This window comes from Cherax quadricarinatus, chromosome 18, assembly GCF_038502225.1.
Source record: "Cherax quadricarinatus isolate ZL_2023a chromosome 18, ASM3850222v1, whole genome shotgun sequence".
Classification (NCBI taxonomy): Eukaryota; Metazoa; Arthropoda; class Malacostraca; order Decapoda; family Parastacidae; genus Cherax; species Cherax quadricarinatus.
The window spans coordinates 28,721,107-28,747,841 of NC_091309.1; the positions used below are offsets into that span (position 1 = coordinate 28,721,107).

The 26,735-nt window shown below is 42.8% G+C and overlaps 1 protein-coding gene across 1 annotated transcript in view; it reads left to right on the top strand.

Moving 5' to 3' along the window:
• The window catches only part of LOC128689461 (MAP/microtubule affinity-regulating kinase 3), a 482,834-nt gene that overhangs the window by 223,790 nt on the left and 232,309 nt on the right, over positions 1–26,735 (top strand). Inside the window, exon 4 of the mRNA XM_070086500.1 lies at positions 1,065–1,268. Within this exon, the coding sequence (XP_069942601.1) occupies positions 1,065–1,268 (204 nt within the window). The remainder of the gene's footprint in view (positions 1–1,064; positions 1,269–26,735) is intronic.

Sequence of the window (26,735 nt, forward strand, 5' to 3'; positions counted from 1 at the left end):
GTTTTATCCATTCTCCTAAGTATCCTGTGTGTTGTAATTATTGTCCTGTCTTCCAGGGTTGTAAGATTCAGTTCCTTTAGTCTCATAATGTACTTCTCTTAGTTCTGGGACTTATCGGGTTGTAAATCTTTGCATCTGTACAGGCTTTTAACATGCTTAATAATCAGGTGGGGACTCAAGGCTGGTGCTGCATAACTCGAAGAGTATCCTGACGTACGTACGTTGTGTACGAAGTGACGTGTACACTTAGAGCATTTTATTTCGTTGATACGTGTAGTTTGTCCCCTGTATCACTAACAATGATAAGGTCATCCAGGTATACCTCCACACCCTACAACCCTTTTGTAACCTGTGTTATAAAGCGTTGAAATATTACAGGCACGTTTCACACCAGAATGTCATGATTTTATATTGTAATTATGTAAGCTCTCATTTATAGTAAAGGCAGAAACTTTTGCCCTTTGTGTCAAAGTAACTTGATAGTAGTTGTTCAACAGCACCAGCTTGATGACACTTCATATGTTCCTCCTGGTTACTGATGTCGTCTGTTATGAACTTAGCAGTATACCCACATAGTCTCTTCTTAACCGGAGATCTAATCAAGGATGTCGGTTGTGGACCGAATGTCTGATCACACTTGTTTTTTGTGTTTGCTCGGAAATGTTTAAGCTTTTGTTTTGTGTTTATGTGAGCGAAGATATGTATTAGTGTTGAAGTGTGTGTAATGTGTGTGTGTGTGTGTGTGTGTGTGTGTGTGTGTGTGTGTGTGTGTGTGTAATGTGTGTGTAATGTGTGTGTAATGTGTGTAATGTGTGTAATGTGTGTGTAATGTGTGTGTAATGTGTGTGTAATGTGTGTGTGTGTGTGTGTGTGTGTGTGTGTGTGTGTGTGTGTGTGTGTGTGTGTGTGTGTGTGTGTGTGTGTGTGTGTGTGTGTGTTGTCTTTTATTCTGGTTGTATGAATTTTGTGTGCTAATTCAATTGTTAAATGGATTGCGTGATTTTTTTTTAAACCAAAGAAGTTTGAGGCAGGCGAAATACAATGGCCATTTTGTTACGTTTCAGGGTGAGGATGGCGTGGGTGGCATTTCTAGCTCCGGGGGTGGCGGAGGAAGTGGATCGTCGTCATCGTCGGTACGTGGCTCCTCGTCCCGCTCCAGGACGGAGGAAATCGGCAAGTATCGTCTACTCAAAACCATCGGCAAGGGCAACTTCGCCAAGGTCAAACTAGCCAAACACGTCCCTACCGGCAAGGAAGTGAGTACCACAGCCCATTTTTACCATTCTTAACCATTATCTTCAATTTTTATAGGGGTAAACTGGTAAGCCAGCGGAAGGCCGCAGGCAGATGACCTAAAGCTCCGGTGGCGGGTCACATGAGTAAGACCTGGGACAGGAGGCATTTGTCCTCTCCTTATGAATCTTGCTTAATCTAACCTTTGACTCAGTTTAGAGAGACCGACCGACTGCTGCCCACCTATACACTTGATAACATTCAACCCAATCAGGTAAGTGAACACTGTCAGCAACGACTGAGGAATTCGCAAATCGGATAAGGTAGATAGGTTGTTGTTTGGGAAGGCTGGAAAATCCCACACCAAATATTATCCTCCTTGGAGATATCAGCCTCCCAAATGTAAAATGGATGTTACATCAGTTCTTTGTATGATAAATAGTTCCTGAAAGGTACCTGGCTGAAAGGCAAGACTAACCGAAACGTTGTCGTAAGTTTCTTTCCTTGAGGCCGGGTTCTTTGTGAAAAAAAAAAAAATTATATAATGCTGGTTGGAGATAAGATTGAACAAGAGTATATATAGTGTTTTGTGTAAAATTTGTAATAGTTCTGAAAGCTTTCTTTTGTTAGGTGATAATTATTTTGAGGTGAATAGTTGAGGTAAAAGCCCAAGCACTAGTTCCATCAGTAAGATATTAATACTTTTATACTTTTTTAAATGATATGGATATAAACATTATTATCTATGAGTAGATCAAGTTATGTAAAACGCCAATAAGCAAGTTTTATAAAAGCCTGGCAACAGAGTAGTGTCTTATAAAACGAGAGCGTTAAAACAACACGTTCTTCACTTGGAGTGAGAAGACTTGATTGGTGAGTGTGAAGGATGGCGCCACCTTCACTAAGACAACTCACTTATATGTTACATCTCAGAGACAAGCGTCTCCTTAACTGAGGAGATATCAAGGGAATGAGGCGGCATCCTTTGCCACAAGATCAAACCCTACATAACCAGTGTCAACAGTAATCTCTTAAACTAGACGACGTATGCTTTGCGCTCTAATCTTGGGTGAAGTATAGTAGGGGTGTTTAGGGAATATAAGTAAATTTATTGTTGACGTAACCACCCGCATGAGCTTCACGGGACAACTTTACACAATCACTAGTGTTCACTGTCTTGTCTAGGAGCACACTGTTATTCTCAGCATCTCTGTAATCCTGCCATTGTTCTTTCGTCAGCCCTGATAGCAACCTTATCCACTTTAGTGTTTGGTAGGCTCAACGTTATTAATACTGTATTTGTTAATGGCCCCATGGATCATCACGCACTCAGTTCATTCTCAACCAAGCCTCCTAAAATTAGAAAGGAAATATTACTGCAGGCTGTTGCGGCAACCAACCAGTATAGTATATTTACTACAAGTACATGCCTAGCTGACATCAATGACATACTACTACGTAAAAAGCCGCTTGTTATGCTGAGCATTTCTGACAAATTAGGTCACTTTTGGGTGAACATAGACAACCGGTGTAAGGAAACTCGTCCAGTGTTTCCACTCCTTCGCCGGGAATCGAACCCGGACACCTCACCGTATGAAGCAAGAGCTTTTGCCACCTGGCCACTGGGCCTGTTAATTATTTTAGCATTTTGGCAGGATGGCTGATCTGTTCTTTGTTTAATAAATACTTAAGATAGGCAGAACTACATACTCGTTACATTCAGGCTGTATGTACACAAGCAAAATATGAAACCTGCCTCGAGAAGTTTTGTCTACAAGGGGGCCGAGAAAAAATAAGAATGTCTTGAATCCTGATCCACTATTCCTCTTGGTGCGAGAATAAGCAGGGTCATGAAATCCACACGGCCATAACGTACTGGAGTGAGAGATATGGGAGAAAATTAAAATTAGCCCAGTGATAAAACAGAGGCACCATGGGCACAAGAGAACATTGTGATAACATACATGGTCCCAGACTATTAAACGTCTTACCAGAAGATATCAGAAACACTGCTGGAACAAGTGTAGAAGTCTTCAAAAGGAAACTGGACAAGTATCCCCACCAGGTATCAGATCAACCAGGCTGTCATGGATATGTTGATAAATTAGACACATGTGCAACTCTTGGGTATCTTTATTGGGGAAACGTTTCGCCACACAGTGGCTTCGTCAGTCCATACAAAGGAGAATCTTGAAGAACAGGAGGAGAATGAGGTAATCAGTCCCTCAACCTTAGTCGATGTGGTCAGTCCATCAATCTTGAATAGAATACAATTCTATTCAAAATTTTCTACTCCCGGGCTCCTGGAGTAGAAAATCGAAACCGTCACTAGAGGTCCATCATCTTAAGAAACCCGTCTTCATAAACAGTCGAAATTCAGACTGTTTACAAATAGTCAATGTCACTTTTGGAAGGTTTTCAGTAATGTGACTCCCCAATAGTAAAATACCGACCGTTATTAATTGGCTGTGCTGTCTTATAACGGAGACGTCTCTTACGTGATCCTTCCTGACAAATAAGCCAACAACAAATCAAGATTGTGATGAAACATAGGGTTGGGAGCCAGAGGCGTCCCTAGGGTTGGTGTCACCCGGGGCGGAATGTTCGGTGTCACCCCCATGAAATCCAAGGGCGGGGGGATAGGGGTAGTAAACTCTAGTTACATCACTGCTGCATGACCAGTGACCATGACCATTGCTAAAAAGTTTAGCAATGAGAGCGTTTAAAGGCCATAAACCGAACTTTATTAATGATAAAATAAATAATCGTAGTAATATTGAGGAAATATAAACTTGAGGGCTTGGTCCCATATCTGCACACTGCCATAACAACATACTGGAGTGAGAGATATGGGAGGAAGTGTAAAATAAACCCAGTGAGGAGCAGGGGTGCAATGGGGACAATAAGGGAACACTGTATCAACATCCGGGGTCCCAGACTTTTCAACATCTTACCAGAAGATATCAGAAACACTGCTGGAACAAGTGTTGAAGCCTTCAAGAGGAAACTAGACAAGTATCTTCACCAGGTGCCAGATCAACCAGGCTGTGATGGATATGTGGGGCAGCGGGCCTCCAGCAGCAACAGCCTGGTTTACCAGGCGAGCACCAGACGAGCCTGGCCCATGGCCGGGCTCAGAGAGTAAATATACTCTCGAAATTCTTCAAAGGTATATCAAATACCACTTTGAGTACAGGCAACAGATCCTACATTATTCATCTTCAACAATGAAACAAAAAAAAAAACGTGAAAAATAAAGAAAAAACTAGTTCCGATTTAACCTTAAGTACAGGTAACATCTCGAAGAATCTGATATTTCATTTCCTTGCCTTCAATCCTGCAAAATCATCTATCACACCATCAAAATCAATTATTTTCCCTATATAGGCCTATTTGCATTCTGTAATCCTATAATAGGCCATATAGAAACAAAGGATTTTTCTCTTAGGTTGCTGCAGCATGGTTTTGGTCATTAGTGTTACCTTCTTTTTGAGGCTCTATGGTGTCACCCGGGGCGGCCAACCCCCCTTACGACGCCCATGCTCACATGGTTACACCTTCCTGAAGAGACATGTCACCATTGTGTAAGTGTGGTGCACAGTGTTGCACGGTGGTCCACCCTTCACCACTTGTGCTCGGTGTCCTCTTAATAAGCTCTCGTGGCTCCTACACCCCATTACACACACCTCCGGGTTGGCCTCAGCTTGTGGGAAATCTTGACAGCATTGCCCACTATACCATCCTTAACGCTTCCTTCCTTCATAGCCGCTCTTATGACTATATCCTGCTGTTGGAGGGGTCATCTATTCTCTCTTTCGCCGCTCCCTCTTTTCCATCGCTCCCTCTCTTCTATCCCTCACTCTCTCTTCTTTCTTACCGTCCATCCCACCCCTTCCTCCCCCACTTACTCCCACTCCTTCCTCTCCTCTCCCTACCTCCCCTCTCCCTACCTCCCTCCTCCCTACCTCCCTCCCTCTTTCTCCCTTCTTACCGTCCATTCCTCCCCTTCATCCCACCCCTTTTTCCTCCCCCTTACTCCCACTCCTTCCTTCCACTAGTTCCGCCCCTTCCTTCCACTCCTTCTTTCCACTTCTCCCTCCCACTCCTCCCTCCCACCCTCATGTATGGGTTGGTTGTGTATTGTTCCAGTTTCGGTATTGTGCCTTTTTGTTCTTCAAGATGCTGTAGTTATACAAGTGGTGGTGGTTACTTCCACTCACTGGTGGTGCTGTTATGTCACCATAATGCCCCTCTGCCACCCTCCCTCCCTCTTTACACACAAGGTTTTACAAGGTTAGGTTAAGGATTCCTGACTTTATTTACATGGTAAGAGCTGTTACCTACATTAGCTCATTTGCAAGCCTTTATGGTGCTATGAAACGTAGATATATCGGACAGGATGAAATTGGAGCCATTTGTGGGCCGAAATTTCACTTGATGTGCTAGTTTTAATGTCGTTGATATGCTGTACGAACATGTTCCAGACTTGAGTCATCCTAGGAATAAATGACCTCAGATGAAATGTTCTGGAGAAGGGCACAGTTTGAGTGAAGTTGCTGCTTGCTGCCCGTCTTGTGGTGTAGAAGCGCTCTTCTCGCTGTCCTCGAAGTGGAGCTAAGTGTGGTACTTGGACAATATTAGCCTTGTACAAAACAGAAAGGCCACCTACATATCCATCTGGTGTTAAAAACTCTGCTGAAATGACAGATCAATCCAGGCTGGGTCCAGGCGAGAAATGAGTCATCTTGATCTGCTCTCTATTCTCTCAAGAAGTCGCAGATGAGGAGGAGGGCAGGTAGTTCAAGAAAGTGGAGCATACTCAAGGTTACATGTACGTGTACTTGTGCCTTGTACAGAATCTTGCAACCTCTTGTTGTCGAGCAGATGCGAGATAAGTCGAAATGCTGTAAGCTTCCTGGCCATCTTGTTTGCAAGATTTACAACCCTGTTCTTCATGGTCAGTTTGAAGTCAAATTTCACTCCAAGGCTATCAGCTTCGTCCTAGGGTATCAACACACTTATTCTTACTACTGCACCAACATTACCATCATGATGCCTAGAGACCATCATTTGTTTTCTAAGGAGCTAATGTTACCTGTCACTGTTTACCCTAGGCTGATATAACTTTACCTGGTGTTTACATCAGGGCAAACATACACTAACCAATTTTCTTTTTGGTTGGCTGTTATCACTAATCTTCTTAGGCCCCATGGTGACTTATACAAATATAAAAAAAAAAAATGCGAAGAAACATGAAGTTGTTTACAGTGAAGTTCAGCGGAGTTCTGGACTGAGCGACAGCTGCAGGGAGACTGCCATGTTCTGGCAGGTCGTGTTTGTTTGGCTGAGTGCCGAGCAAACGGTCGACTACTGAGCGATTTTATTTTTACCGAACAAAGCCTTCGAGTACCGAATCGTTTGTGTGTGTATTTTTTATTTATTTTATTAACACACTGGCCGATTCCCATCAAGGCAGGGTGGCCCAAAAAAAGAAAAACTTTCACCATCATTTACTCCATCACTGTCTTGCCAGAAGGGTGCTTTACACTACAGTTTTTGAACTGCAACATTAACACCCCTCCTTCAGAGTGCAGGCACTGTACTTCCCATCTCCAGGACTCAAGTCCGGCCTGCCGGTTTCCCTGAATCCCTTCATAAATGTTACTTAGCTCACAATCCAACAGCACATCAAGTATTAAAAACCATTTGTCTCCATTCACTCCTATCAAACGCTCATGCATGCCCGCTGGAAGTCCAAGCCCCTCCCACACAAAACCTCCTTTACCCCCTCCAACCTTTCCTAGGCCTACCCCTACCCCCCCTTCCTTCCACTACAGACTGATACACTCTTGAAGTCATTCTGTTTTGCTCCATTCTCTCTACATGTCCGAACCACCTCAGCAACCCTTCCTCAGCCCTCTGGACAACAGTTTTGGCAATCCGCACCTCCTCCTAACTTCCAAACTACGAATTCTCTGCATTATATTCACACCACACATTGCCCTCAGACATGACATCTCCACTGTCTCCAGCCTTCTCCTCGCTGCAACATTCATCACCCATGCTTCACACCCATATAAGAGCATTGGTAAAACTATACTCTCATACATTCCCCTCTTTGCCTCCAAGGACAAAGTTCTTTGTCTCCACAGACTCCTAAGTGCACCACTCACCCTTTTCCCCTCATCAGTTCTATGATTCACCTCATCTTTCATAGACCCATCCGCTGACACGTCCACTCCCAAATATCTGAATACATTCACCTCCATACTCTCTCCCTCCAATCTGATATCTAATCTTTCATAACCTAATCTTTTTATTATCCTCATAACCTTACTCTTTCCTGTATTCACTTTTAATTTTCTTTTGCATACCCTACCAAATTCATCCACCAACCTCTGCAACTTCTCTTCAGAATCTCCCAAGAGCACAGTGTCATCAGCAAAGAGCAACTGTGACAACTCCCACTTTGTGTGATTCTTTATCTTTTAACTCCACGCCTCTTGCCAAGACCCTTGCATTTACTTCTGTGTGTGTGTGTGTGTGTGTGTGTGTGTGTGTGTGTGTGTGTGTGTGTGTGTGTGTGTGTGTGTATGTGTATGTGTATGTATGTATATGCATGTATATATACTGTATATATATATAAATATATAATTAAATTATATATTTATATATATATATATATATATATATATAATATATATATATATATATATATATATATATATATATATATATATATATATATATATATATATATACACATGGGGAAAAAATGCCACACGTTTCCTTAAAGAATTGGGTTCCAGACTCATTGACACCACCAGGGACCCAAGGGCAGCCACTTTCATGTTCCAGCGCCTCAGCGTCGCCATCCAGAGGGGAAATGCTTGCTGCGTACTTGGCTCACGTCCAGCCTCGGAGGAGCTGGAGGAAATTCATGATGTTTGATACATTGTGCCATTGTATTCATGTTTGTTTTTTTCTGTAAATGTATTTTGTTTATTAATAAATGTTCACATAGAATAAAAAAATGTATAGGGGGTGGTAGGAGAAGAAAATATTCAAACAGCTCCGGGGAGAACCTTGAGTTTTCCCTGAGGTACGTTTATTGTCTTCTCTGAGGATGAGGGTCCCCATTCCAGCTATAGAGGTGGTACTTCCTTATATATATATTATATATATATATATATATATATATTTTATATATATATTATATATATATATATATATATATATATTATATATATATATAGAAAGATGGCCAGGTGCTAGCCATCCACGCATGATCCCTCACTTCAAAGCCGCGTCTAATCACTATCAACTAGTCTAGTGCCAATATGAGCTCATGTTAACTTAGTGGTTTATACACCCAAAACAGTGTTTATGTAAAACTTTGATATAAGAGTCAAATGTGCTCGTTGTCAGTTTATACTCTCGTACATCTGAGAGAGTTGCAGATAATATTCAGAAGATTCCATACAAGTTACTTGGACTGACTTTCTTGGTTATTTTGGGCGACCCTTATATGTTATGTTTGATAGTTGCAGTCACTTATTTGCTATGTATGATAGTTGCAATCACCTGAACTTGTATACTCGTACCCTTGTGCAGCAGTACCTGAGTAGGCCTACTGTTCAGAGTATTTGATACTGGACGGGCATACTCTCACCCACAACACCCCACGGGGGATGCTAAACTTTCTGGAATTCCCTGCATAAGGCGATACCAACAGGCAGGACGCGTTCTTCGAAGGGAGAAACCTTCAGGACAAGGGGAGAGAGTGTGGGTCTAACGCCGCCAAATTCTCAGGAGGCTCCATTGCATAATGAGCAATCCGGCGATTTCGTATAGCACCCTTGCTTGAAACTGTATAATTGACTACTGACTGTCCCATTGTTCTTGAAAACAGTATATTGAGTTTTTTTTTTTTTTTTTTTTTTTTTTTAAGTGCCCGGATTCATCCAGTGACCGGATCCAAACGGATTCGTTGATAACAAGGTATCCTCTGACTGGTTTCATTACTGACGGGGAGGTCACAGGTCCTGAGCTGCTTTGGGGATTAGTGTGGACCGTTACAAAGCCATGGCTTGCTTTTGCAGTGTTTTAAAAATTGAGGTTAGAGAGTTGGAAGTCTTGCTTCTCCATGAGGAAATTAGGAGGCTGAAGGTTCACCTCAATGGCTCAATGGGTTTGGGAGCGAGTGCGAGGTGGCTGGAATGGTGGAGGGGAATGAGGCTACCAGCAGCGAAGTGCAGTCTGTCTCTAGCTGCGAGGAAGCTGTAGGTGGGGAGGTAGCAACGACTACCAGCAGTGAGGTGCAGTCCAGCACCTGCTACAAGTGGCAAGTGGTTCCCAGTAATGGGAAGAGCATCAAAATAAGGAAAGTTAAGAGAGAAGATTTGAAGGTAGGAAATTGCTTCTCTGTTCTTCAGGACGAGTGTACTTCAGTGGCCAGTGAAGGTAAAGGTACTACTTCCCCAGCAAATAGAGGTAAGCGCATCCTTGTGGTTGGTGACTCACAGGTAAGATATATGGTTAAGGTCTACTATACTGATAGCAGGAGTGTAAAAAATAAGATAGATGAGCTAAGATTAATTGCAAGTGCAGGAAACATTTTTATCATACACAAATAACCCGCACATAGAAGAGAGGAGCTTACGACGACGTTTCGGTCTGACTTGGACCATATATATCATTGCTATAACAGAAACCTGGCTCAGTCTGAAAGATAGAGATGCATTCTGAATGTCACATACAGGGCTATAAATTATTCCACACTGAAAGGGTCAACAGGAAGGGTGGTGGAGTAGCGATGTACGTCAGAGACAATTTAAACTGTCGTGTTAGACAAAATATAAAATTAGAAGCGTCAGCCACTGAATCTGTTTGGTTACAGCTTCTCGAGGGTCGTGAAAAACTAATTTTGAGTGTGATTTACAGGGCCCCAAATCTTAATAGGGAGTGCGGTAAACTTTTATGGGATGAAATTCGTAAGTCATCTACATACAAAAATGTTGTGATAATGGGAGATTTCAACTATAGACAGCTTGACTGGAGCAATATGACAGGAAATTTAGGGTCAAGTGACTTTCTTGATATGATTCAGGATTGTTTTTTAAAACAGTTTGTGACAGACCCAACTAGAGGAAATAACCTACTTGACTTGGTTCTTGCCAGCAGGGAAGCGCTAATTAATAATCTTGAGGTTAATGATTAGCTTGGGGAAAGTGATCACAAATCACTCAGTTTTAATATATCATGGAATTCCCCTAATAATGGCAATCAAGTCTGTCCCTGACTTCTGCTTGGCTGATTTCATAGGACTGAAAAATTACTTGGGTGGGCTGAACTGGAATGACCTGACTATGGGTCAGGTAATTGGTGATGATTGCCGATATGACGTTTTCCAGGGCATAGTTCTAGCTGCTCAGACAACGTACGTTCCAAATAGGGAAATCAGATCAAGCAAAAATGATCCTAAATGGATGAACAATAGATTAAAACACCTCATTGGTCAAAAGAGAGGCACATATAGGCAAATCAAAAGAGGAGAGGGGCAATTAAGAAATCAATATATTCAGTTAGAAATAAAAAAGGGAATAAGAAAAGCAAAAAGAGATTATGAGGTTAAAGTTGCAAGAGTAAGTAAGAAGTAAGCAAGAAGTAAGATGAGGGACAAGATAGGCTCACTCAGAAGTTACTCGGGTCAGCACACAGACAGTGATAAGGAAAGGTGTAGAATTTTTAACACATACTTCCTCTCAGTTTTTACACAGGAAGGTACTAGCAATATTCCAGAAATAATAAATTATGTAGAACAGGATGATTATAAACTATGCACGAGTAGGGTCACAAGTGACATGGTCCTTAGGCAAGTAGATAAATTAAAACCTAACGAATCCCCAGGCCCTGATGAACTGTATGCAAGGGTTGTAAAGGAATGTAAAGAGGAGCTTAGCAAACCTTTGGCTAATCTTTTCAACATATCACTACAAACTGGCATAGTGCCAGATAAGTGGAAAATGGCAAATGTGATACTTCATTTCAAAGCAGGTGACAGGTCCTTAGCTTTGAACTATAGACCAATAAGCCTAACCTCCATAGTGGGAAAATTTATGGAATCAATAATTGCCGAGGCAGTTCGTAGCCACCTCGAAAAGCATAAATTATTGAACGAATCTCAGCATGGTTTTACAAAGGGGCGTTCCTGCCTTACGAATTTATTAATTTTTTTCACTAAAGTATTTGAGGAGGTAGATCATGGTAATGAATATGATATTGTGTATATGGACTTCGGTAGGGTTTTTGACAGGGTTCCACAGAGACTATTGAGGAAAACTAAGGCACATGGAATAGGAAGATAAATTTTTTCCTGGATAGAGGCATGGTTTACAAATAGGCAGCAGAGAGTTTGCATAAATGGGGAGAAATCAGAGTGGGGAAGCGTCACGAGCGGTGTTCCACAGGGGTCAGTGTTGGGCCCCCTGTTGTTCACAATCTACATAAACGACATTGATGAGGGCATAAAGAACGACATAGCAAGTTTGCCGATGACACCAAAATAGGCCGTCGAATTCATTCTTAACGAGGACATTAGAGCGCTCCAAGAAGATTTGAATAGACTGATGCAGTGGTCAGAGAAGTGGCAGATGCAGTTTAATATAGACAAATGCGTAGTTCTAAATGTTGGACAAGAAAATAACCATGCCACATATAAACTAAACAATGTAGATCTTAATATTATGGATTGCGAAAAAGATTTAGGAGTTCTGGTTAGCAGTAATCTGAAACCAAGACAACAGTGCATAAGTGTTCACAATAAAGCTAACAGAATCCTTGGCTTCATATCAAGAAGCATAAATAATAGGAGTCCTCAGGTTGTTCTTCAACTCTATATATCCTTGGTTAGGCCTCATTTAGATTATGCTGCACAGTTCTGGTCACCGTATTACAGAATGGATATAAATGCTCTGGAAAACATACAAAGGAGGATGACAAAGTTGATCCCATGTATCAGAAATCTTCCCTATGAGGATAGGCTGAGGGCCCTGAATCTGCACTCTCTAGAAAGGCGTAGAATTAGGGGGGATATGATTGAGGTGTATAAATGGAAGACGGGAATAAATAAAGGGGATGTAAATAACGTGCTGAAAATATCTAGCTTAGACAGGACTCGTAGCATTGGTTTTAAGTTGGAAAAATTCTGATTCAGGAAGGATGTAGAAAAGCACTGGTTTGGTAATAGAGTTGTGGATGAGTGGAACAAACTCTCGAGTACCGTTATAGTACAAGTACGTTGTGTAGTTTTAGAAATAGGTTAGATAAATACATGAGTGGGTGCGAGTTGGACCTGATTAGCTTGTGCTACTAGGTCAATTGCCGTGTTCCTTCCTTAAGTGAATGTGACCTGACCTGACTAGGTTGGGGCATTGGCTTAAGCCGGTAGGAGACTTGGACCTGCCTCGCATGAGCCAGTAGGCCTTCTGCATTGTTCCTTCTTTCTTATGTTCTTAATAAAGATAGATCTGCTGTTAAGGTGATTAGTAGTAAAAAAAATATACAGTGATCCACTAACTGGATTCATCTGGATTCGCTGGATTCAAGTGGATTCAAATGGTTTCATTGGAAATAAAGCCAAATCGGAACAACTGTTACAAAAAAGTTAAATACTTTGGGGGATTATAGACTATCTAGCTAGGAGAGTTGTCAAGTATTGTAAGATGACCACCACCATGAAGATCTGTGTGGTCTGCAGAAAGGATAAGGGGCGAAAACAGGCCTGGATTGCTTGCCATTTCTGTGGTCAATGGTCCCATGGTATATGCAGGGATTTTAAACCAGTGACCACACTTGACATAAACTCAGATGTTTTTGGGTTCACCCAAAGGAGTTAAACCTGTATGAGGAAATGGCATCTATATTAAAAGACAAGAACACCAATAAAACATCCTTCTTGAAAGACATGTCAGCATGGTATGACAGCTGGGAAAATAAGATTGGTGGTAGGGACGGGGCTGTCTTGGACAGTGCTCCTGAGGGTGCTACTGCTGTCCTGGAGGACAGTGCTGAGGGTGCTAGTGTTATCCTGGAGGAAAGTGCTCCAGACGGCTCTGGTGATGTCTTAGAAGACAGTGCTCGTGAGGGTACTAGTGTTGTCCTGGAGGACAGTGAAGACAACGTTATTTAGTCCACACAGGTTCAAAATAGAGATACTGCTGGAGATGGAACAAAATGGGATGATGCCTCAGGTAACAGTGTCGACACACTACCAGCAAAACCTGGTGGAAGCACTGATGTCCATACAGGGGTGAAAGATAGGGAGGAAACAGGAAAAATAAATGGACCAGCAGTGAACGCAGCTACAATAAATCCTAGCAAACAGAATTACAATCTATGTAAATACTATGCCTTGGGTATCTGCAGGCACGGTATATCTGGTAAAACAGGCGGGACATGCACCTTTGGCTATCCCAAAAAATGACACACCCACATGACAACAGGAGAGTGCAACTTCCCCTCCTGTAACTTATTTCACCGAGAAATGTGTCATTCATTACTCCATGAAAGAAAATGCTACAGTGCATACTGCCAGGCACATCATCTAAAGGGGACTAGAAGACACAGACCAGCCAGACTATGGGAAACAAAAGAGGGGAGCCACAACCTCTCCAGGGACAGAGGTTTTTTTTAGGGCCAGGAGAGAAAAAGACTGGCAAGAAATGACAATAATCTTACACCAACTGAAAACACTTCTGGCCTCAACTCTAGAACAACAGATATTAAAGCCAGCAAATAACACCCCCCTAAATTCCACCAATACAACGACATTTGTCTTTGCAAACATACAGGGTACAAAGTCATCAAAAAACGACAAAATTCCTTACGTAAAGGGACTGCTCACGGAGTCAAATGCTATGTTAGCAGCATTCACAGAGGTCCACATAAAGGATCATTATGACAACGAAATGTGCATCCCAGGTTATAACCTATTCTGATGCAATAGACTAAACAGGCAACAAGGGGGGAGTTTGGCCTGTATGTCAGAGTGTCGCTCATTTGCACAAAACTACTAAACACCTCAAATGATATAGTTGAAGTTTTGGCAGTAAAGATTGAAAACCAGAACCTTATTATTGTGGTAGTATACAAGCCTCCAGATGCAATTTCCCAGCAATTCCAGGAGCAGCTTGAGAAAATTGACCACTGGAAAATCTCCCAACTCCTGCCCCAAACATCTTACTACTAGGAGATTTCAACTTGAGACACCTAAAATGGAGGAGTATTGCAAACAGTGTTTTAGCAGAGATCACCCCAGGAGGCAGCTCAGATGAAAATTCGCACACACACACACACACACACACACACACACACACACACACACACACACACACACACACACACACACACACACACACACACACACACAAACTATTAAATCTCTGCACCAAATTCACCTTAAACCAGCAAATAGTAGAGCTTACAAGACTAGAAAATACGCTGGACCTCATCTTCACTAGCACTGACGATCTGATACATAATATAACTATCAAAGACAATACACTCAGATCACAACATAATAGAAGTACAGACATGTATGCACAGGGCTCCAGACCAGCAGAACGTGAGCAATCATGAAGGTCTCTTCACGAAATTCAATTTCAATAACAAAAACATGCAATGGAATCAAGTCAACCATGTCCTAAATGAAACAAGCTGGGAAGATATCCTAAACAACACAAATCTGAACATTTGCCTTGAAAAAATGAATTCTGTGGTTCTTGAGATCTGTTCAAGACACAATTATGAAAAAGAAAGGAGATGTAAACTAGAAAGAGAGAGACTTTACCTATACAGACGAAGGCGAAGAGTCACAGAGCTGCTGAGTGGGGCCAATATATCTGAAATACGAAGAGAGGCACTAGTCAGTGAAATAATTATCGAACTTAAGCTGAAGGAATCTTACAGGGGAGAAGAATCACGGGAAGAACTAAAAGCCATAAAGGAAATTAAAAAAAAAAATACTTCTCACGCCAAATCTAAGGAAAAAACAACATCCAGTATTGGGCCCCTGCTTAGGTGGGATGGGTGGGATGACAGCCAAGAAATGAGTGAGATACTAAAGTCCCAATATGACTTGGTGTTCAGCAACCCACTGCCCATTCATTTGGGTCGACAATACAAATCTCAAAAATCTCTGATATTATTCCAACTCCACAAGACTTCGAAGAGACAATTAATGACATACCCATGCACTCTGCCCCAGGCCCAGACTCGTGGAACTCCATGTTCATCAAGAATTGCAAGAAGCCCCTATCGCGTGCCTTTAGCATTTTATGGAGAGGGAGCATGGACACAGGGGTCATTCCCCCACATATTAAAAACAACAAACATAGCCCCACTCCACCAAGGTGGTAGTAAAGCAATTGCAAAGAACTATAGACCGATAGCACTAACATCCCATACCATAAAAATCTTTGAGAAGGTTCTAAGAAGCACGATCTAACAACCCAGGGCAACATGGGTTTAAAGCAGGTCGCTCCTGTCTGTCCCAGCTACTGGACCACTATGACAAGGTCCTGGATGCTGTAGAGGATAAACAAAATGCAGATGTTGTGTACACAGACTTTGCAAAGGCTTTCGACAAGTGTGGCCATGGTGTAATAGCACACAAAATGCGGGATAAAGGAATAACGGGAAAAGTTGGTAGACTGATCTACAGCTTCCTGACAAATAGAACACAGAGTAATAGTAAACAGAGTAAAGTCCCAGGCAGCCACGGTAGAAAGCTCTGTTCCACAAGGCACAGTACTCGCTCCCATTCTATTCCTCATCCTCATTTCTGACATAGAGATGTAAGCCATAGCTCCGTATCTTCCTTTGCGGATGACACCCCAATTACCATGGCAGTGACCTCCATCGAAGACACCGTGAGACTCCAAGCGGATATCGACCAAATCTTCGAATGGGCCACTCAAAACAACATGAAGTTCAACGAGGAGAAAATTCAACTACTCAGATATGGGAAACTTGAAGAAATTAAAAATGTGTCAGGGTATATGACAAATTCTAACAATACAATACAGTGGAAAAGTAACGTGAAGGACCTGGGAGTGATAATGTCAGAGGATCTCGCCTTCAAATACCACAACAATATATCTACCTCATCTGCTAGGAAAATGATAGGATGGATAATGAGAACCTTCAGAACTAGGGATGCCAAGCCCATGATGATTCTCTTCAAATCGCTTGTGCTCTCTAGGCTGGAATACTGCTGTACACTAATGGCCCCCTTCAAGGCAGGCGACATTGCAGACCTGGAGAGTGTATGTCAGCATATACATGTACAAAGAACTTTCACAGAACACACAAGTACGATAACGCACCTATACTACTGGGAACGATTGAAGGTCCTTGATCTGTATTCCCTTGAATACAGGCAAGAGAGATACATGATAATATACACTTGGAAGGTCCTGGAGGGATTGTTACCAAACCTGCACACGAAAATCGCTCCCTATGAAAGCCAAAGACTCGGCAGGAGATACAACATTCCCCAATGAAAAGTAGGGGCACCACGAGTACATTGAGAGAGAACACAATAAGTGTCCGGGGCCCAAGTCTGTTCGATTGCATCTCAGCATACATAAGGGGGATTACCAATAGACCCCTGGCTATCTTCAAGAAGGCACTGGACAGGCACCTAACCAACTGTGCTGTGGTTCGTACGTCAGCTTGCATGCGGCCAGCATTAACAGCCTGGTTGATCAGACCCTGATCCACCATGAGGCCTGGTGTCACACCGGGCTGCGGGGGCATTGACCACTGAAACCCACTCCAGGTAAACTCCAGGTAATCATGCAGGCTGGCCAAATTCTCGTTGTAAAGTAAAACCAGCACATTTGTTCTTGAAGTCACTTTTCTTGGTTCATTCGTGTAGAAAGTCAGCTGACAATTAGGCCTTAACAAAATCCCTGGGGAGTTTCTCAGTTTTGCGGCTGTTAAATATCACCTTTACCTTTGATAAACTTTTGAGTTTCGAGAGTCTTATTACTCTCGGAGTCTGACCATGGGTCAGGCTCGTCTGGTACTTGCCTGGTCAACCAGGCTGTTGCTGCTGGAGACCCGCTTAATCTAAATACTGTGGGCCGTAAATACTCAAAGCTTACAAGAGCTTTGTAAGGTAAACACTTCTTTTGACCTTAGACTGATGAGTAATAGTGAATGTATGATGCCATTGGTTGACTTGCTGTACACTAAATATGAATATTCTATCAACACAGACTCTCGAAATCGTAATGACACGATTGCAAACAAACCATACCACGGGTGGGGTTTGAACCCGAGGTCAGAGTCTCAACACTATAGATTAATGAATTAAAACAAAAAAAGGGCCATTTACTATTTCATGCTCAGTTGTGAACTTGGAGGGTACTAAACCATTGAGTCTGGGTAGGAAGGACTATCCCGGACAGATGGGGTTCATTTTAAATATTTAGGGACCTCTTTGGGTATTAACATTCTAACCATTGGTTCGCCGTCCAGGAACCACTGTCAACGCCTCGTCGGCCGTAGACACGTGTGTTCCTCTTTGTAGATTCTCCCATATTTTGTATGGCAGGAATCATTCCTTGTCCTGCTTTACACGCCAAAGTTCACAACACTTAATTTCTTTCCATAGTGGAAGGTAAAGCGGCAAAATGCCGTCTCTGTGAGGCCCATGGGCAGATCACATCTGACTTGGCAACTTCACAGGTGAGCAAGGGGCATATATGACCATTCCGTGGTTTCTGCCCTGGAGGTGGCGGAGGCTGGTATTTCCCGGTCGAATGGTTGGCTTTTTCGTTCTCTGGTTCTCTTGTGGAAGAGAAACTGAAAAGCACTACCAGTTGTGTATACCATTTATCGCGTTCTTGGGGGCTACTGTACGCTAGTGCTAGTCAGCAAGCGTACCTGCCAACTGGTGATGGTCATCGTAAAGCATTTGTAGAATATACCGAGAGTTTGCAAGACTCGCATTGCGGGTTATGTCATTTCGTCCAACAGGTAAATTGATAGTCCCTGGTGGGCGAAACATCTAATTAATATGTCATAACCCCCACATTCATATTTATATGGTGCTGACCATCGAGGAGGAGGGTGTTGAAGATTGCTTGCTGGACTATGAGGTTTGTTACGTATAGGGGTAGTCCCACACAGCCCTCGGTTAGATTTGTAATAATAATAATAATCCCAAGTCCTCTGAGCTGCACACTTCATTATGGGTGAGTGGTGGACAATCCTTCAAGTGGTAAACATCTTACCCTAGACTCCTAGAGCTTGTCTCTAGTGCTAGGCTACACTTGTTACTTCGGGGGAGGATGGGATGCCTTGCACCATGTTGCTGCGTTTTTCGTTAAATATTTATATTTGAATGAGTGGGATGTTCCCCCAGTTAGTGGCAGTCTTATAATCTCTTTGAAGAGCTTCAGTTGAAACTGAAGAGGATTTTGAACATTACTCTTGGTTCTTATGTAGAGATGGACAAAATAAGTGCACCACATAGAACATAGGCGTTCTCCACCGTCTCCAGTGTCGTGATTGGAAAAATTCAGATTCAGGAAGGATATAGGAAAACACTGGTTTGGTAATAGAGTTGTGGATGATTAGAACAAACTCCCGAGTACCGTTATAGAAGCTAAGACGTTGTGTAGTTTTAAAAATACGTTAGATAAATACATTAGTGGGTGTGGGTGGATGTGCGTTGGACCTGACTAGCTGTTGCTACTGGGTCAGATGCCGTGCTCCTTCCTTAAGTGGAGATGACCTGACTGGGTGGGCCATTGGTCTGAGCCAGGGGTTGACATGGACCTGCCCCGCATGGGCCAGTAGGCCTGCTGCAGTGTTCCTTCTTTATGTTCTTATGTTTCTCGAGTGGTTTGAGTAACAGGTGGTTCAAGATGAATAACAAAAAAAGGCACAATACCGTGACTGGAACGATACACAACCCGCACATAGAAGAGAGGAGCTTACGACGACGTTTCGGTCCGACTTGGACCATTTACAGTCCCATGAAATCGGCCAAGCGAAAGTCAGGGACAGATTTGATTGCAGTTATCTGGGTAAGTCCATGATATATTAAAACTAAGTGATTTGTGATCACTTTCCCCAAGCTCATCATTAATCTCAAGATTATTAATTAGTGAATCTTCGTTGGCAAGAACAAAGTCAAGCAGATTGTTTCCTCTAGTTGGTTCTGCCACAAACTGTTCTAAAAATCAATCCTGAACTGTATCAAGAAAGTCACTAGATTCAAGATTTCCTGTCATATTGTTCTAATCAGTTTGTCTAAAGTTAAAAATCTCCCATTGACACAACATTTTCATATCTAGATGCCTTATGAATTTCGTCCCATAACAGCTTACTGCCCTCCCTATCAAGGTTTGGGGGCCTGTAAATCATACCCAAAATTAATTTGTCACTACCCTCGAGAAACTGTAGCCAAACAGAATCTGTGTCCAATGTTTCTAATCTTATATCATGTCTAAGACAATTTAAATTATCTGACATACATCGCCACTCCACCACCCTTCATGTTGACCCTATCAGTGTGGAATAGTTTATGACCCTGTATGTTGCATTCAGAAGGTATTTCTCTATCTTTCAGGTTGAACCAAGTTATACCAATAACATCTATATTACCTGTACTTACAAGTAATCTTAGCTCATCTATCTTATTTCTTAGACGCCTACTATTTGTATAGTAAACCTTAAGGGAGCTAGTCACTCGTTGCCCTCTACCATCTCTCTTTGTTTGTTGATCAGTTGATTTGCCTTTACTAGCAACTTTATTTTGAATGTTGTCTTTTAAACATATTACTGGGATACCTCGGGGATATCTGTTGTTTTCAACCCTAATACTGCAGCCTGATTGTTTCCCACAAACACCCATACCTCTATAATCTATCAGTTTAAAGTCATCAATTACCCCTTCAATCAAATTGGCTAATGCAACCACTCCAGCCCCAGAGAGATGAACCCCATCCCTTGCATACATATCACATTTGCCATAGAATTTGTCCCAGTTATCAATGTATGGGATTGCAAGTTTTTAGCAGTACCTGTCTAGCTAGCAATTTATACCAATTGTCCTAGACAACTATTCATTGCCCACTCCCTTTCTAGTCAAGATGCTACATAGGACTGGGATCCCTCCCTTAGACCTGACTACTTCTATGGTTGACCTGTACTTATCCAGCAGCTCCTGTCTCCTGCCCTTTCCAGTGTCATTACCCCCAGCACTAAGACAGATAATGGGCTCATTCCCATTACCTGACACAATATTATCCAACCTGCTGACTGTCACCAACACCAGCTCCTGGGAGGCACACCCTCTGTCTGACCTTCCTATGTCTGTTACAAAAGCACAGTCCATATATCTTACCTGAGAATCTACAATTAGAATATTCTTACCTTGGTTAGCAAGGGAGTCAGTGGTACCTTTAATCTCACTAACCACTGAAGTACACTCGTCCTGGAAAACAGAGAATCGATTTCCTGCCTTCACATCTTCTCTATTAACCTTCCTTATCTTCCTTCTTCCTGAACTGTGAACCACTTGCCACTTAAAGTGACTGCCACTCTCACTGCTGGTGACATTTCCTCTTTACCAGCTAAATCCATCTTACACTCACTCCCAAACCCATCTATGCAAAGCTTCAGCCTCCTATTTTCCTCCTGAAGAAGTAGAACCTCCTTTTTCAACACTTGAACCTGAGATTCTAAAACTACAACAAGCCATGGTGCTTGGTAACACCCCACGCTAACTCCCAAGATCTTAGGCAGGTATGACGACACGTGACCACTGACCTCAGCATACTGACCACTGACCTGTTTGAGTCTTATTTACGAAATGTCGAGAATACAATGCGGCGTAGTTAATAACACTAATGATTGGTGGGGAAATATTCTGTGGCAGAGTGAGACAAGTAAAACTTGGTGTATGAGAGTGGAGAGAGACTGACTACCATAACCTGAGTTAAAGGGAACCTTTACATCCTTGAGCCATCCAGCTGTGGTCAGCCATGGTACACAACATATCCAACCTAACTGTTACCAGTAGTGGTTATGGGTAACCTAGGTATATGCCACGCATTCTCGTTGTGGAGACGTTCTCGTATAGGTGGGAGTTCGTTATGACTCAGACAAGGAGAGAAAAATGCGAGAGTGAGAGAGAGCTGTTTGTCTGGTTCCTCCCACCAGGCCTCAGTTTCCGTCCTTGGTGCCCTAAATGGTGATTCAGAGTTCTCACCCATTCCCCCTTTCCGTGTGTACCCTCCACTTTCCATCCCTTTCACTACCATTCCCATCTCCTTATGTTCCCCTCCCTCCCCGTCCTCTTCTGCATTTGTCCCCCCTCCAACCCCACCCCACTATAATTTCCCTCCCAGTTCTCACGTCGTCTACGTCTCCATCTCCCATAACCTCATGACGGTTTTCTATTAGTAAATGTCTTACTGCCATGTTTTCTCTAGACTTTGACACCCAGTCTGTAAATACTTGACTTTAACAAGAGTGCTGTACTACTCATTGTCCTTGTCTTAGTACAGTTTAGTCGCCGCCGCCACTACCCAGTGAAAATCAGGGGTGCAGTGGGCGCCGTAAGGAGCTATCAACATTTGTAGCTCCAGACTATTCAACATCTTGCCAGAAGATATCAGAAACACTGCTGGGTTAAGTGTAGAAGTTTTTAAGAGGAAAATACCTATCTGGAGTCTACCTGGAGTGTGTTCCGGGGATCAACGCCGCCTCGGCCCGGTCCACGACCAGGCCTCCCAGTGGATCAGGGCCTGATCAACTGGACAAATATCTTCACCAGGTGCCAGATCAACCAGGCTGTGATTGATATAGGGACCTGCAGGTCAACAACAGCAACAGTCTGGTTGACCTGGCAAGCACGAGACGAGCCAGGCCCAAGGCCGGGCTTTGGGAGTGAAAAGGAAAACTCAGAACTCGTCAAAGGTAGTAGTAAACAGAGCAAAATCCAGCATTAGCAAAGTAAAAAATTCAATACCCTAAGGTACTGCCGTGGCGCTATTACTGTTTCTTATCCACATAACAGAAAGATAAAATCATTCGCTACAGTTATGTATCATTTGCAGATACTAAAAGAGGCATGAAAATCACCTCGGTAGAGGATAAGAAAAAAATGCAGGAAAATGGGCAGTGGAGAATAGCATGAGATTGTATAGTGACTGTTCCATCTAGGTAGGGAAAGAACAAAAAACTCGAGAGACAGCATACAAATCACAAGATCACCGAATAGAATGAAAGGAACATGTGAAACATCTGTGTGTAATAAGGTCAGCTTACCTTTCTTTCAAAGAATAAAATAAGGCAAATATCACAAAAGCTAGGAAAATTACGGGGTGGATAATGAGAGTTTTCAAAACGGGGGAGGGGGGAGAATAGTGCCAATACCTGGAGAGGGTTCCCGGGGTCAGCGCCCCCGCGGCCCGGTCTGTGACACGAAATAACTTGTTCTCTCTCTCTCTCTGTCTCTCTCTCTGTCTCTCTCTGTCTCTCTCTCTGTCTCTCTCTCTGTCTCTCTCTCTGTCTCTCTCTCTGTCTCTCTCTCTCTCTCTCTCTCTCTCTCTCTCTCTGTCTCTGTCTCTCTCTCTCTCTCTCTCTCTCTCTCTCTGTCTCTGTCTCTGTCTCTCTCTGTCTCTGTCTCTCTCTGTCTCTGTCTCTCTCTCTCTCTCTCTCTCTCTCTCTCTCTCTCTCTCTCTCTCTCTCTCTCTCTCTCTCTCTCTCTCTCTCTCTCTCTCTCTCTCTCTCTCTCTTCTCTCTCTTCTCTCTCTCTCTTCTCTCTCTCTCTCTTTTCTCTCTTGCTCTCTCTCTCTCTCTCTCTCTCTCACTCTCTCTCTCTCTTTATCTCTCTCTCTCACTCTCTCTCTCTCTCTCTCTCTCTCTCTCTCTCTCTCTCTCTCTCTTTCACTCTCTCTCTCTCTGTCTCTCTCTCTCTCTCTCTCTCTCTCTCTCTCTCTCTCTCTCTCTCTCTCTCTTCTCTTCTCTATTCTCTCTCACCTCTCTCTCTCTCTCTCTCTCTCTCTCTCTCTCTCTCTCTCTCTCTCTCTCTCTCCTCTCTCTTCTCTCTCTCTCTCTCTCTCCTCTCTCTTCTCTCTCTCTTCTCTCTCTCTCTCCTCTCTCTCCTCTCTCTTCTCTCTCTCTCTCTCTCTCTTCTCTCTTCTCTCTCTCTCTTCTCTCTCTCTCTCTCTCTCTCTCTCTCTGCTCTCTCTCTCTCTCTCTCTCTCTCTCTCTCTCTCTCTCTCTCTCTCTCTCTCTCTCTCTCTCTCTCTCTCCCCTTTCTCCCTTTCCCTCTCGCCTCCCTTCGTCCCCTCCCTTCCATCCCTAGAGTACTGTTCAGGGTTGATGGCTCTTTCAGGGCAGGGGAGATATCAGAGCTGGAATAGATACGGAGATCATTTATGGCCTGCATAGTGCCAGTAAAGCATTGAAATTACTGGAATGAAGGAGAGGTGTATATATGTATGTATGTATGTATATATATTATTATATATTATATATTTTTTTTTCTAATAAAATATAGAGAGGTACCACCTCTAGAACTGTTATAGGGACCCTCATCCTCAGAGAAAAGAAACTTGCTTCAGGGAAAACTCAAGGTTCTCCCTGAAGCTGTTTGAGAATTTTCTCCTACCACCCCCTATATTTTATATATTTTATTTAAAGACAAAATACATTGACAAAACATTCACAAAAATACGATAGAAAGTAAAACAACATAGGTAACTCAGAGCTACATCTCGAATACTTTGTCCAGCTTCCCGGCTGTGGGCCGCGTGCCCAGAATGCTGTAGGCATTTCCTCTCTGGATCGCAACACTGAGTCTCTGAAAGAGGAAGCTGGTCGCCCTGTGGTCCTTGGTTTCTATGATGAGCTTTTTACCCAGCTCTAATAGGAACTTTAGAGCACACTTGCCCCATGCTCCAAGGGTCTCCGACCCTATTGGGATGAAGTTATAGCAAGGGGAAAGGTCTTCATATTTGCGGATCTTCTGGGTCTCCCTGTGGCTGGCAGCTCCACCCCCTTCCACTATGGAGTATGGCAAGTAGGTGTCTACCAATGTGGCAGCACATGTGTAGTCCCAGGCAATCTGCTTTCCATCCTTCCAAGGTAGCATAGTGGCTCCATCAAGACGCTTTTGACTTCCGTCAGACCTCTGCACTTGGCGTTCCCGTTGAGCTGGGCAACGGGCTGTGGCGAGGCTTCTCTTTATGATGTCATTGACCCTAATATATATATATATATATATATATATATATATATATATATATATATATATATATATATATATATATATATATATATATATATATATATATATATATGTCATGCCGAATATGTAAAACTGGTCGATTAGCAAGAACTCATTTAAAATTAAGTTCTTTCTGAAATTTTCTCTTACACGTTTAAAGATATATTTTTTTCATTAATGTTAATGTAAAAATTTTTAATTTTGCACCAAAAGAATCTTAGAAAATTTACCTAACCTTATTATAACAAGAACAATTTATTTTAGCCTAACCCAACTAAATATATTTTAAATACGTTTACAATAATTTAATTCTAAACAAACACTATCATATATATTTTTTTCGTTAGGTTCAGAATGATTTTGGCGAAATTATTGCATACACAAATTTTCACTTGTCCTATATGGCAGGAGGAACGTTGCTATTTAAGCCAAGATAGCAAGTTCTGCCTATTCGGCACGACATATATATGTAGAGAGGGAAGTACCACCTCTATGGCTGTACTGGGGACCCTGGTCCTCAGAGAAGACAATAAACGTACTTTAGGTAAAACTCAAGGTTCTCCCCGCAGCTGTTTGAATATTTTCTTCTCCTACCACCCCCTGTATTTTGTATTCTATGGGAGAATTTATTAATAAACAGAATACATTTACAGAAAACACAAACATGAATATAATGGTACAATATATCAAAGATTACGAATCTTCTCCGAAGCCAGATGTGAGCCAAGTATGCAGCAAGCATTTCCCCTCTGGATGGCCACGCTGAGGCGCTGGGACATGAAAGTGGCTGCCCTTGGGTCCCTGGTGGTGTCAATGAGTCTGGAACCCAATTCTTTAAGGAAACATGTGGCATTTTTTCCCCATGATCCCAAGGTCTCTGATCCCACTGGGACAAATTGATACTGTTGGCTTATGTCCCTGTACTTGTTGATCTTGTACTCCTCCCTGTGGTCAGCTCCTTCCTGTCGCCCCACACTGTGATAGATGTAGGTATCAGCCAGCGTCGACACACGGGTATAGTCCCATGCTAAGAGCTTGCCATTCTTCCAAGGATAGATGGTTATCCTGTCAGGGCAGTTTGCTGGGTTGTGGGTATTGTTGGCTGTTAGTGCTCGGGGCTCTCTTTCGGCTGGGCATCCAGCTGTAGCAAGGGTTCTCTTTATGATGTCGTTGACTTCATTGTGTCTTGCATGCCAGCCCTTGGTTTTGGAACAGTTAAGACCATGTAGACCATATTGGTCGGCTTGTGCATCGCCGAAATACACGTGTATTACGTGTGAATTGGGGCAGCAAGGTGCAGAGCCACGACAATACGGAGGGTCTTAGGGTCGAGGCATGTTCCCATTTCCGAAATGGGAACTGTTTGGAGGAATTCCTCGGAGTGATGTGCACCCACAGCTTGGAGACGGGCAGTCTTTCTGTCTGATGTTACAGCCTAAGCATGTTGTCAAGCACTTTTTCAGCGATGGGGCCATCCCAACTTGACTGTTTGTAGGCTAGTGCTGCACTAGGTTTTGGTGCTGGAGCAGCAAGTCTCTCACATTCAATGATGGCACTGGCATAGTTAGGGTCCTGTATTCCTGCCGAGTCACCGAGGCTGTCTGGAAGAATTTGTTTTATTAATTCACTTGATGCTATGGAAGAGGATAGGAAAGCTGGTAGGGAAATCTGCGAGGATTTGCGTACTCCCTGCCCCCCTTCCCAAGCCTGACTGGAAGTGAGACTTACAACAACTGTCCATCTTTGAGGGAAAGATTCCACACACACACACACACACACACACACACACACACACACACACACACACACACACACACACTATATATATATATATATATATATATATATATATATATATATATATATATATATATATATATATGCCTCAAGCACCATATAATATGGTGCTTGAGGATCTACTCCCAGATCTGTACGCTGCGATAATACACTGAGTGAGATACAAGGAAAAACTTGTAAAATAAACCCAGTGAAACCCAGGGGCACCATCGGCACAATAAGAGAACACTGCATGAACGCCCTCCCATGGGAGACTTAGGTCTCGAGACACTCCCCAGATAGGGAGCCAAGGCCGGGTCACCACTACTTGGAAAAGACCCGGGCCGGGAGAATACCGGCGAATAAAAAAAAAAAACTATGAACATTCGTGGACCCAGACTGTTCATCA